This window comes from Diospyros lotus, chromosome 6, assembly GCF_014633365.1.
Source record: "Diospyros lotus cultivar Yz01 chromosome 6, ASM1463336v1, whole genome shotgun sequence".
Taxonomy (NCBI): Eukaryota; Viridiplantae; Streptophyta; class Magnoliopsida; order Ericales; family Ebenaceae; genus Diospyros; species Diospyros lotus.
This window is the reverse complement of record NC_068343.1, coordinates 22324429-22337330: the sequence shown is the minus strand read 5'-3', so window position 1 is coordinate 22337330 and position 12902 is coordinate 22324429. Positions and strand designations below refer to the sequence as shown.

Here is a 12902-nt window from a genome sequence, read left to right as displayed (position 1 = left end):
TTGAAGAATGTTGAAAAGATATTAGCCAACTAAAGCTTCAGAGGGGTGAATTAAGATTTGAAAAATTTTGACAATTGAAATATAGCATAAATTAACAAGAATAAATAGAAAAGAGAAATTAGAGATGACATCATAATTTATAATGGTTAGACAACTTGCCTACATCCACTACCTCGACTCTTAGTCAAGGATTTTATAAATCCACTATCTGAGTGCTTTTTGAATAGGCAAGAACTATCCTCTTTATAATCACATTCCTAGTGATCTTATACTTTTTACATAGGCTCTAGCACTAACCTTATTCGTGATTTTTCACAAGTTCAAACACTTAACCTTACAAATGCTTTTCTAGAGCTGAAGCAATAACCCTTCACAAATCACTATCTTGGTGATCTTTACAGTGTAAAGAAAAAGTTTCGTGAGATACATTCATAGTACATGAAATCCTCATAAAAGATAATAGTCAAGGTGTATTACAATAGGTAAACAAATGAGGACTCTCAGATCTACAATAGACTCTACTTTCTATGTAGTAAAGGTTGTAGAAAAATTATTGAAGGAAGATGAACATGAGAATTCTTCTTTTTTAGATAATCTCACTCTACCTCTTATCTCTTTCTTATGTCCTTATATAGCCAAGATTATCGACAATCAACTACACTAGTGGCTACTACAGTGAAGCAACAATTGATTGACTTGCCCATACTTGTTGCTGATAAACTTATCATGATCTTTATGTGGAGATAAACAAGTTCATTAGCTAAAAATTACTTTACAACAATTAGAGAGAGGTTAGATAATTATCTGGTATGATATTATAATGAAATGGTTGCATTTCAATAGCTAGAATTTCAAGTTTTTGGTCTTTCTATTTTCAGTAGTTTAGTATTTCATTTTTTTGTAAATAGTATTTCATTTTTGGTAGTTGAGTATCGTAAAAAGTCTCATTTTAGTTTTTTTGTTTTTATGAATCCCCATATACTCAAGTATCATTTTCTTCAATACTCAAGTATTTTTAGTTTGCAAGTGAGATACTCTATGTTTCTCAAGTAAATACTAGAGTATTATCTCTTATAATATTCGAGTATTTTAATTTGCAACTAAAATACTCTCTGTTTCTTCTCTAGAAAATAGCTGAGTATTTCTTTCTAATTCATTCCAATACTCAAGTATCTTCCAAAAAATTTAAACTTTGTTTTCTTTATTCCATACTCGATTATCATACTTTTATTAAGAATGTTATATACCTCATTAGTAATAAGCAGTTGAATAATATCAAATGATTGGTCAAGTGTAAAAATGGTTTCATTATCATCCTAATATACAAGAAAAACAAGCTAATAAAATAGAAATTAAAAAAAAAAATTATGCTAGAGTTGGGGAATGTGGCTGGAGTTCCTTGAACCTTGGGTTCGTGAACTCCGTGAAACAAACTTGGAGTTTCCTGAACCCCAAGGTTCGAAGAAATTGGAGTTCCTCAAACTCTAAGGTTCGAGAAACTTGGAGTTTCTCGATCCTGGGGTCAAGTTCCCCGAACTTTAGAGTTCAGGGAACTTCAATTTCACGACTTACAAGTATCCGAAGACAGATATTATTACAACTCGCATACTTACTTATTTGTCGAACGATTTGTAGTATTGTTCTTTTCTTCGTCAAACTCTTCCCATGTCGTCAATATTTGAATGTGACTATCCATGGCTAAACTCTAAACGGCCAATATATTGAGGATAAAATGGTTGAGTAATGGTGGGTGTAATGGTGGTGCATGAGAGAAGATTGCATTAAATAAATTGATTTTATCTAAAAAAGTTTACCCTATACGTATTTAAAGTTTTGTAACGATTAGCTTTTCAAAACAATAGTTGAATGAAAATCGATATTACTCTAGTTTACTTTAGTAAGGTTAATAGATACTCAAGTGAGCTTAAAGGATAGACAATTAAGTTTAAGCTTAGCCATTACTCAACTACATGTTTTACTTAGTCAATTAACAATTCAAGTACAGAGATTCACTCTCTATCCATTAATTCTTACTCAACCAAGTTAGTTACTCGATTAGAAAGTAAAATTATTCAAGTATAGAATATATCATAATCGATTAACTTTTTTTTTTTTATTTCAGATCTATCACTCAATTAAGTACTTTTGATACATGTCACTATTTGAATACGAAATATCTCTTAGTCGATTAATACATCAAATACAAAAACTTGCACTCCATCGTATAAATTATACTCAACTAGGCACAGAGTTACCTCGGCTAAGATAAAAGTTACTCGATTAAGTTGAACATCTTACTTTACTACTTATTTAGGTACAAAGACTTACACTTTTCAATCAAATTATCACTCGAGTAAAATGTTTGATTACTCAACTAAAATGTGAGTTTCTCAATTATCATTCTTTTTTAGTCGATTAATAACACAAGTACAAAAACTTGTTATTTTAGTTGGATCTCCTACTCTATTAGTGAACATATTTACTCGATTAATGTCATAGTTAGTCAATTTTCATTTATATTATTCGATTAAAGCTTTTCAATATAATGCTTGAGTACATCAAGCATATAATCGATTAAGCCTTAGAGTACTGAAGTTTTACTCAATTAACCTGAAGTTCATAAATTGTTTTATTCGATTAACAATATTGGTTATTCGGGTAATATTTTAAAAATTAGTTAAAACTAACTTTTCTAAACATATATACTCGATTAATATTGGGTTTTATTTGAGTAGGAAGTATGTTACTCGATTGATGAATAAGTTTACTCGATTATCAGCTTATCATTAAAGTTTTACTTAAATTTTATCATCAAAACATAATTCAACAAATTCAAATCTAAGTTGAAGTAAGTTGAGACGCTAGCAAACTAAAACGGGTGTTTGGTAAATGCCTAAACTATTAGAGTGAGATTGAATTGATAGTATTTGAATGTTGTGCATTTTTTTATATATATTTTTAGTTTTATTTTTGTTAATAAATTTTTAATTTTTTAAATCATTTTTTCCAACCTACCTAAATCAAACTGTTTATTAAAAGCAAAATATTTTATCTGACTCAAGTTTTGTGGTCTAAGTAAATTATTAAACACTCCATGGACCATGTGAAATAGGTACAGGGAGGTTTGGACGTTAATAATACAAAATTTCAGTGGATCCCCTTGCGAAATAAAGTATTATATTTTAGGTGGAATTTAGATGCATTTAGCACAAAATATAAGGATGTAAGCACAAATAAGAGCATTTATTGGGGGAGTTTTTGACAATATTCGGAAAATAGGGAGGGAACGAGGGGGTGTTTCATTCCTGGCCTTCGTCACCCTCCACCAAACGACAGAGGAAGACGACGTCGTAAAGAGAGCGGTCGCCGCTTTGTTGTTGCTCTCTCTCGCATCCCATCGCCGGAGCCATTTCCTTGTAAGACAAGTCCATTCCAATCCGATCCGATCTCTCGTTTCCTTTCGAAATTCAGACTATTTTCTTTGCTTTGATTCTCGAATTTTCCTTTATACTTCCATCCCGAGAAAAAGCCGCCGGCTGAAGAAGCATTGTTGCAGCACAAGCAACTCGAAATTGGGATTACGGCCGATTTCGATTTGCAGGGTTTTGATTGAAGTTGCTGGGGGATAGTGTGTACAGTGTTGGATTGAAGTAGTTTGGTTATTGTGTTGAATTGAAGTTTGTTTAGGTCTTTAACTGTAGATAGATAGAGAGACAGACATAGAGAGAGAGAGAGAGAGAGAGAGAGGAGAGAGAGAGAGTTTGGCAAAAATTAGGGTTAGGGTTTATGATGGTAGATTGATCGATAATGGTGCGGCTACTGGGATTGACTCGTTCTGAATCGGAGCCTCGGGAGATCACGAGAACCAATCTGACGAGTGAGAGCGCCGGAGGAGATAATGGGTGGCTCATTCGCTTCTTCGATTCGGCTTTCTTCTGCGAGTGGATTGCTGTTAGTTATCTCTACAAGCATGATCACCCGGGCGTTCGCGATTACCTTTGCAATCGAATGTACAACTTGCCGTTAAACGGCATAGAGAGCTACTTGTTTCAGATATGCTATATGTTGGTTCACAAGCCCAGCCCCTCCTTGGACAAGTTCGTCATCGATATCTGCTCTAAGTCGCTTCAAATAGCGCTAAAAGTGCACTGGTTTTTGATTGCGGAGCTTGAGGACTCCGATGACAATGAGGGGATCAGTAGAATTCAGGATAAGTGTCAGATTGCAGCAACATTGATGGGCGAATGGCAACCATTAATTAGGCCCCAGAATGCATCTGCCAGTGGCATGAGCAAGAATCAGGTTCTCAACAAGTTACTATCGTCGAAGCAGCGATTATTGTCCCTAACATCATCACCACCGGCTCAAAAGCCTTTATCCTTCTCGCCTTCATCTGGGAACTCCTTGCATGATGATGGGGATAAGGCATCCCCCGATGAGAACAAGATTTTCAAGAAATTCATTTCGGGTCCAAAAGTACGGGATTCATTCTTTTTCAGGAAATCAGTAGAAAAAGATGATGACGAATTGGAGAAGGATAGTTTTTTTCGGAGGCTATTAAGAGACAGTAGGGATGAAGACAGTAGGAAAATGGATAAAGATGAAGAGGATTCAGAGAAGGATGGTTTCTTCAGAAGGTTTTTGAGGGATAGTAGGGATGAGGATGGGGATCTCACATCAAGCTCAGAAGGATTTTTGAAGCGGTTATTTCGTGATAGTAAAAGTGATTCCGAGCAAAAAGTTACCTCAAAGTCTATAGAAGATGAGGAAAAGGATGGTTTTTTCCGTAAGTTCTTTAAGGAAAAGTTTGAGGATAAAAATGATGGGATTATTAGAAACGATGAAGAAGAAAAAGGGTTGAAGTCTGGAGAAGAGGATGGGAAAGAAGGGTTCTTCCGAAAATTCTTCAAGGAAAAATTTGAGGACAAGAAAGATGGTAATGAGAGGACAGATGATGCAGGAAAGGGACAGGCTAATGGTGATGAAGAAGAATCCTCAGACTTTTCTTTGTTTCGTAGATTGTTTCGCGTGCACCCAGAAGACTCAAAGACTATGCCATCAAATGAAAGCAACATAAGTGGCAATTTTCCTGAAAGCAGCCCTGGGACAGAAAAATTTTTTCGCAGGCTGTTTAGAGATCGTGATCGTACTGCGGAAGACTTGGAGCTTTTTGGTCCAAAGAAGCAGAAAGAGGTTAGTCAACTATTAATTTTGCTTTCTTTTGTGATTTCAGTTCCTAGTGACCGCAACTGTCTTACCATTGGTTTTCAGCAGATCTGCTATAATTTTGCCAATAAGGAAAGGATGACTTTGGTGCTGAAATTGTGATTTATCTGAAGAAAATTTAATTGTCTAGGATTCTTGGTGTGTACTGCCTTTGTTTAGATTTGTTATGTTTTTTTGCTATCCTATTAGATTTATTTTTGAGATTCCTAATATTTAGCATTCATGAAGACCTCTATCCCTTATCTGGATAATGACTTATATATTATCTAGCAAAGGAATGCTGATGAAATCAGTAAGGATTCGTTTTGTAAGAGTCTAGTGTTCCTGACAAGTCAGCATTGAATTAATGTCTTTTTTTCCCAAAGCTTCAGTTGTCATAATCCCTAGATCATACTGCATGAAACACCCAAGGGACAAGGATGAGAACTTGTCAAAGATAAAGCAGGTTAATACGACAAAAATAAACAAACTAGACCTAGTAACCAAAATAAAAAATACTAGGAAGCCTACAAATGGGCAATAATTCATGAGAAACTGAAGCCTATGACTGAACTGTCTGCTTCTGGATGGGCACCATGCAAAAGACCACGTGATAACCACTTGAAGGGAAAATAATTAAACTTGAGAGACATCTACACTAAATTGACATAGCAGCAACCAAGTTGGTGTCTTCATCTGCAGCCTCATGCACAGCAATCACCTTCTATCAGATAGTGTTGAAAGTTCAAAGAATGTCTGGGCATTTCCAGAGGAGCCATAATAATAAAATGTTTAGGATTTAGGCCAAACAATCTAATGGGATTTCCAAGAAGGCTTTCTAGAGTTTATATCCTAGTCTACTTTGGTTTGTTAGGAGCATCAGAACTAACTTTGTTCTTTCCTGTAGCTTGGAATTTAAACCTGGAATATTGTTACCTTGTTAGGGCAAGGAAAATTCATCACAATCTAATGTAGGACAGATTGTTTTTTTCTATTTGCCTCCCCCCCCCCCCCCCCCACACAACAGTGCACTAAACAGTGATAGTAGTTTGAGTTGGCCTTCTGAAGGTCAAAATGAGGTTTAGAGTTTTGCATTTTCATTAACACGTATGGCCTCTAGGATGTGCCTCAGGGACGAAAATGGCATCTATTATTTCTCATCCTTTGTCTAAAACCTTAGATAACAATACCATAATCAAATAGCTGTACCATTTTCTACCTTGTAGTCCAATCAGTTAAGTTCATCTCTTTGAAATCTCTAGTCATGTAAAGAGTTGTACTAGAGATTTCAGACTTCGTAGAAATATGATTGGGTCTGCAAATAGGAAGGGAATATGGTGCTGTTCATAGCCTATTCTTCTTCTCCTTCGGAGTTATTAGATCAGCTTTGATGCCTTTCTCTTATTATAATCTTATTTTGAACAAATTTGAGTCAAAAGGGTCGGAGAAACGTCCCAGTAGATCCAATAAATGGAGGATATGACATTCCAGACATGGAAACCCAGAATTGTTGACTATATGTTTGTTTCCAGATAAGTTACCCAATGATGTTGACTACTCAACCACATAAACAAATGCAAGAAAAATAGGAGCTGGTAATAGGATCCATACTAAAGTATGGGTATGACATTGCTGCCATTTAGAAAAATTAGATTGGTAAATACTGTTGATATATAACAAGAGAAGCAGCAGTTTGGCAAAAGTAGAAACTTTGTCTTAGCATGAGATTTTAAATGCCCCAGTAATGCCTACCATGTTGCAGGTCAAGCCTGGCGTTCTAGGAGCACACTTGCATTTCTAACATTTTTGGATAGCATTAATATTGTCCTCATAGTGAATAAAGTAAGAAAAAGGAAATGAATCCTCAGCCACACAGTTTAGTAACCAATGAACTAAAGTTCTGATTGTGGTAATGATTTTATGAAACATGGGGTTAAAAGTGTGTGATTGTCTCTAATCAAATGAAAATCTATTGAGGTCAGTTTGCTTCGTTGAAGGAAACACACCCACATAATAACAAAAGGTAAAGTGGAGGGAATAAAAAGAGACATAGGATCTAGTCTAGTTGAACAATTCCATTATAATGAGATAGCAAAGAACAAGAGATACTCTACCAGCGCTATCCTAGTTGCATGACCTCATGAACCTTAGGTGATGACTCATTCAATCTTGCTTGCAAGCTCTTCAAGTACTAATTATACATTTGGTGACATGGAGGTGCTACACCTTGGTTTCTCAATGAAGCCTAATGTGTTAATGCCTTGAACATACCAAGACTCCATTTGGTAATTGAACAAATATCGCTCCTTGCTTGATCACTTGTCAGACTTTAAACCATCGTTAAAGTAGAATGACTCAATGTATGGCTATGAATAAAGTGATGAGGAAGATTCAACACAAAGCACCACATCTTCTTCAAAGGAACTCTATATCCGATTTCATGGCTCTCAATGAAGGCAATGCACAACACAAAATGACTTCCATAATATCTCCCAATCAATACTCCAATCTCTATAATTAATAATCCAACAACTCAAGGATCTCATTCCCATATATAGAGAATTCTAAATCAGTTGGGTCCCTTGATTGATTGCTTTCCTAAAGTTGTGGATTAAAATCTCTAGGAAAGTCTACTAAGTTTGACTTCCCTAAATATGAGGCCACATATCCTGAAAACTTCCAAAATAAACAGATCCTATTTTGCTTACCATGGGTATGCTTATCCAAAGATGTGCCCATGATGAACACAGGCCAAATTGGACAGCCTCTAATTTGCGCACTGTGACTATGGTCTGTCTCTTGCTACCTTCTGATTTGTTATGGCGGCCATGGTATGCCACAGTGGATGTCAGGCCAGCTTTCTGATTTTTCTGTTTCGAACTTTCCTCTGAGTGCTCATGTTGCCTCCTATGGTAGGTCACAGTACCCTATGGTCTTCGTGCTACTACCTTTGAAAGTGTAAAAATCACTGCAAACACCTTGTACAATTCTCCCAGGCCATTCATGGCCAAAAACCTAAGTAAGAATACAGTATCTATCAAAATAGTAGGCAAAAATAAAACATGTTGTCACAGAGTATGCCAACACGAGTAAACAAGAACTTTGCATTTTAAACTGATATGATATTCTTTCCTTTCATGTAAACTTCCTTTCATAGTTAAATTACCATTTGTATCTAGTGTAGTCAATTTGGAGTGGTTTATTTTCTCAGTTTTAAATGCCATGCATGAATAGGCCTAAGAGTAGAATTTGGTTTGTTGTCCAAGCCAAAATTTGGTCAGATGAGTTGGGAACTGCAAACACAGTTGCCAAAAAGGTACGCCTAGTGTGTGCTGTAGCTCTGTGCGCCTTTTCACCGCTGAGGTGAGGCACCATCCATGAAGCCGCCCCTAGGTTCATGAGGTGCACAGGTGCAAGGCACACTTCTTGAATCTTAAGAAAAATCTCAAAAGCAGTGGCATGTTCCCTAAGCTATCCTAATCCAGCTACACTTAGACATTGAAACGACAGAGGAGATCCAACTTCGAATCTCAGTCGTTGTCAGCCTAAGGAGATTTGACTTCATTATCAGCAGACATGAGGTTTTTTTTTATGGTTTCCTGAAAACTTTTATCTTTATTTGTTACTGGAGAATATATTTCTGTTCAATCTTAAAGAAGATTTGTGTAGATCAGCGAGAGGGGAGCCTGCTGGTGTGTCTAGAAGCCCACTGGAGCTGTCACATGACAGCACTCTTCAGTGCGTTAGGCTCACATGCTGGTGAACAAGTTGCTTGTGTGGCTGCATGAGGCTTACCTTCAGCAACCTGTTTTCACCTGTCATGTTGCCAGAGGCAAGTACACATTCCAATGGCTGCTTTTGGTCTGGAGGGTGTCACTCTATGTTGCTTTCTTCCAGCAACTTGTTCAACTGCTTTCTGGTTGCAGCTGAAGAAGTTGTTTCACATTCCGGAGAGTTTACCTTGGATATCACGTGCATTTATGATAAACTAGGAGTTATGTTTCTCCTGTTTCTCACTTGCAGTTGTTATTTCGCAGTCCAGAGTAGATCTGCTAGCTTTTTATTTATTTTTTAATTTACAACAATAACAACAACATATCCAGCCTTTATCCCACTTATTTTTTTAATTTATGTATGTTATTTTTTTTACACCAACTTGGTTAAATTCTGTTTTTATTTTATTTGTGGAAATTTATTCTACAATTTTAGTATGTAGAAAACCCTCCATTTTTTATTTAAATTCTGTTTTGTTTAATTATGTTCTTTACTTTTTTAAGTTTATTAAGTGTATTTGTAAATTCTGTTCTCATTTCATTTGTTTAAAGGGAAAAGGACAAGTAGGCCCCTAAACTTTTTGATTTAGTCAATTTAGTCCTTGAACTTTTTTCTTTTTTTTTTTCCTGGGCTCAAATTCACCCTTGAACTTTTCTAATGTTTTAATTCAGGGGTGAATTTGAGCAAAAAAAACTAGTATTCCAGTGGCAAAGTTAACCAAAAACTAGTGTTTCAGGGGCAAAGTGAACCATTTCAAAAAGTTCAGGGGTGAATTTGAGCAAAAAAAGATTCAGGGCTAAACTGGCTAAAATAGAAAAGCTGAGGGGCTAATTTGGCCCTTTTTCCTTGCATAAACTAGTTTATTTTAATTATAAAACTAATTTTCTATTTATAGTGTTGGTTACTTGTTAATCATGATTTTATGCTTTTGCATTTATCTCTATATAGTTTTAAATTGCAAATAGTAGTATATAAGTATCCTATACATATTTTCAAGAAATATGTGTCTCATGTCTACGAGGCCATGTGCTTGTGTCTTGCACCTCAGTTCATTTTGTGCCTTTGACAACTATGACTATGAAGCATTAAATGAGAGATCTTATTTATTTATTTATTTTTGCTAGTCAATTAGAGATGTCTTGTTGTGTATTTAATGTTGCTATTTACAAAGAATTTGTAAAGCCGTTAAATGTTATTGCATCTGTTTGACTTAGTTATGTAGTGAAGTTTGACTACACATGAGGATTGTCGATAGGAAATATGATGACATAAAATATAAAATTACTCCTATCTATATAAGCTTAAGATTTTGGATGAGTTGGTGGCTAAAAATTTAGTATACAATGTATTCTAAAATTAATAGCGTGGCATAAGAGAATATTTCCATTTTTTTTGGTATAAATGCGTGTCATGAACTCATTGAGGATGATTTCTTTTCTAATACTTTGTACAATCTTGTCAACAATCGGTGTCAATCAATGTCACGACTTTGCTATTTTAAATTTTTGTTTATTTCTTTACTGCTTGCTATTAGGACTATTGATGCATTACTATTAGTATTGTATTTCAATTTCCAGTTGTAAGTTTGTTAGAATCAAGAGGCCACGTGACAGGCCCTAGGAAAAGGACAAAAGTTATGGTTGTAACCGCTCGGTGGGGAGCAATCTGCTGCATCCGCACCCACCCAAGTGAGTATATCAACTCTCCCAGCTTTGTGGGGGAAGCATTGAAAATCAATAGAACAGTTTCCAATTATTCTCCCTTGGCGTACTCTTTTCCCTCTTTCTCTATATTCTCCCTCTTCTCTTTTTCTCCTTCTCGACATTCTTCCTTAACTCCGTTCTATTATGAAATCTCACTGGTTTAAGGCAAACGTCATTGTCACACCGTGACAGTCAATTAGAGTAAGATTTTGTCAATCAATTAGAGCAAGATTGGGATTGATGTCCTTTCCTTTTTCTAGAATAGGAATGTATATATTGCTGTATCTTTCTATCTTTGAGTTGTATCCTAAGTTGTATGGTTTCCAAAATAGATTTAGAAACTTTCTTGTTTAGTTTTTTAGGAACTTCCTAACTCAGTAGGAAGATTGTTTATATATTAACATGTATCCTGTTGATTTGAATAAGATTGAAGAATTATTTTTCCCTTGCTTTAACATGGTGTCAGAGCCTAGACAATAGTCGCCGTTTCTTTGGGACTATTGTGGTCGTCTTTTGTCTTTATTCTGTTCTCCTTTTTTTCTGTTTTCAATATTCATTATCGGACACCATGTCCAACTCTCAAAATACCCAAATCGATGGAGCTGATTTCAGCAGCACAAGCACAATGGAGATTCCGTTTGTTGGAAACAATGGTGGAGGCTTCGAAAGAGACTTACCAAGTCTTCAAGTGGCTTACCAGTTAAACGGTAAGAACTACTTGAAATGGTCCCCAATTAATCCGTACGTTCCTAAAAGGGAAAGGGAAACTAAGCCATTTTGAAGGGACTGGTCCTAAAGATGGAGATCCAGTGTTTGTAGCATGGGATGAAGAGGATTCTTTAGTGATGTCATGGCTATGAAATTCCATGACCCCTGAAATTAATGACACAGTGATGTTTTTAACAACTAAAGAAATTTGGGAGGTGATCAAGCTTACCTACTCCAAGGTTCGAGATGCAGCTCAAATCTACGAAATTAGGACAAAAGTGGCATCCACAAAACAAGGCACCAGATCTGTCAAAAAGTATACAAATTTACTGCAAACTTTGTGGCAAGTACTGGACCATTACCGATGCTTAAAGATGAAGTGTAGTGAAGATACGGCCTTACACAAGAAGTTTGTGGAGAAAGAGCGGACATATGTGTCATGACCCTAGGGGTGAATCAGTAAATGGTCGTTAATAACTACTTGTATGTGTTGTTAGTTACTAACTAGATGGGGGTTAAGTGGTTAGGGAATTAGCTTACTGTTTTGGCTGTTATGTTAGTTAGTTGTTATATTGTTAGAATGTTGTTATGGTTGTTGGAGGCTCTATAAGAGACCTACAATAGTATGAGGAAGGGGGATTGAGAATAATACAAAAGTCTTTCTCTCATTTTTTTCTCTCTCTCTCTCGTTCCCGCTTTCATTCCCTCTCGTTCTCTTTCCTACATTCATTTCTTTCTTGGAATTCAATCGGAATTCCCTCAATTGTCCAGCCCATAATCTGAGGGCTTGACAAGTGGTATCAGAGCCATGCAATCCTTGGCTGTGAATTTTTCAATTTGGGCAAAACCCTTAAGCAGTGCATTGAGGGTTTGATTCGACACAAAACCAGTAGTGTAGGAAGTGACTAAGCCGCAAGAAGCAGGCCAGCAAAGTTAATTTTGCGGACGACGGCTCGGAATTGAAGTTGCAACAGAGCGCGTGCAAGCAAGGTAGGACATTCTTGGGTGCCAAATTGAATGAGTCACATGTGGCAACTCAAGAAGCAGTAAATTCTGGTGATTACGAAAATTACAGAGCCGGCAAATTCAAGATTCTGCCAATTTCAGGAGGGTCGGTGATGGGGTAAGGAGACCCGAGCAAAGCCAGACGATCTTGAGGGTCGGAAGCAGGAGATGGCTATTGGATGGTGATTGGGCGTCGGAACTGGCTAATGAAGGCCATGAGGGTGTGGATTGTCTAATCTTGAAGACGAAACAAGAGGTAATACGCGGCTGGGAATTTCGTTGATTTTTGGCCATCTGATCGAAATAACCCAAGATCAATTGGGTCATAAGAGGGTGGCGAAGCAGTTCTGGGCTTTCGCCTTCTCCCACCCTTGTTAATTTCTGTCGGAATTCGGCATTTCGGTTCAGATTTATGGATTCAAGAAGTGATCTTGCTAAAAGATTTAGAGCCTAGAAGCTGTTCCCATAAGAGGTTCAGATTTGAGGATCGTTTCACTTGCGGATCAT

General features: G+C 36.5%; 1 protein-coding gene across 2 annotated transcripts in view; it reads left to right on the top strand.

Annotated features, from left to right (window-relative positions):
* Positions 1-3322: 3322 nt before the first annotated feature.
* Positions 3323-12902, top strand: part of LOC127803793 (phosphatidylinositol 4-kinase beta 1) — a 44402-nt gene continuing 34822 nt past the window's right edge. For both annotated transcript variants that reach the window (XR_008023575.1, XM_052340284.1), the window contains exon 1: positions 3323-5193. Coding sequence is in view for 1 of the 2 variants with exons in the window: in XM_052340284.1 (XP_052196244.1) it covers positions 3808-5193 (1386 nt within the window). In the remaining variant the exon portion in view is untranslated. The remainder of the gene's footprint in view (positions 5194-12902) is intronic.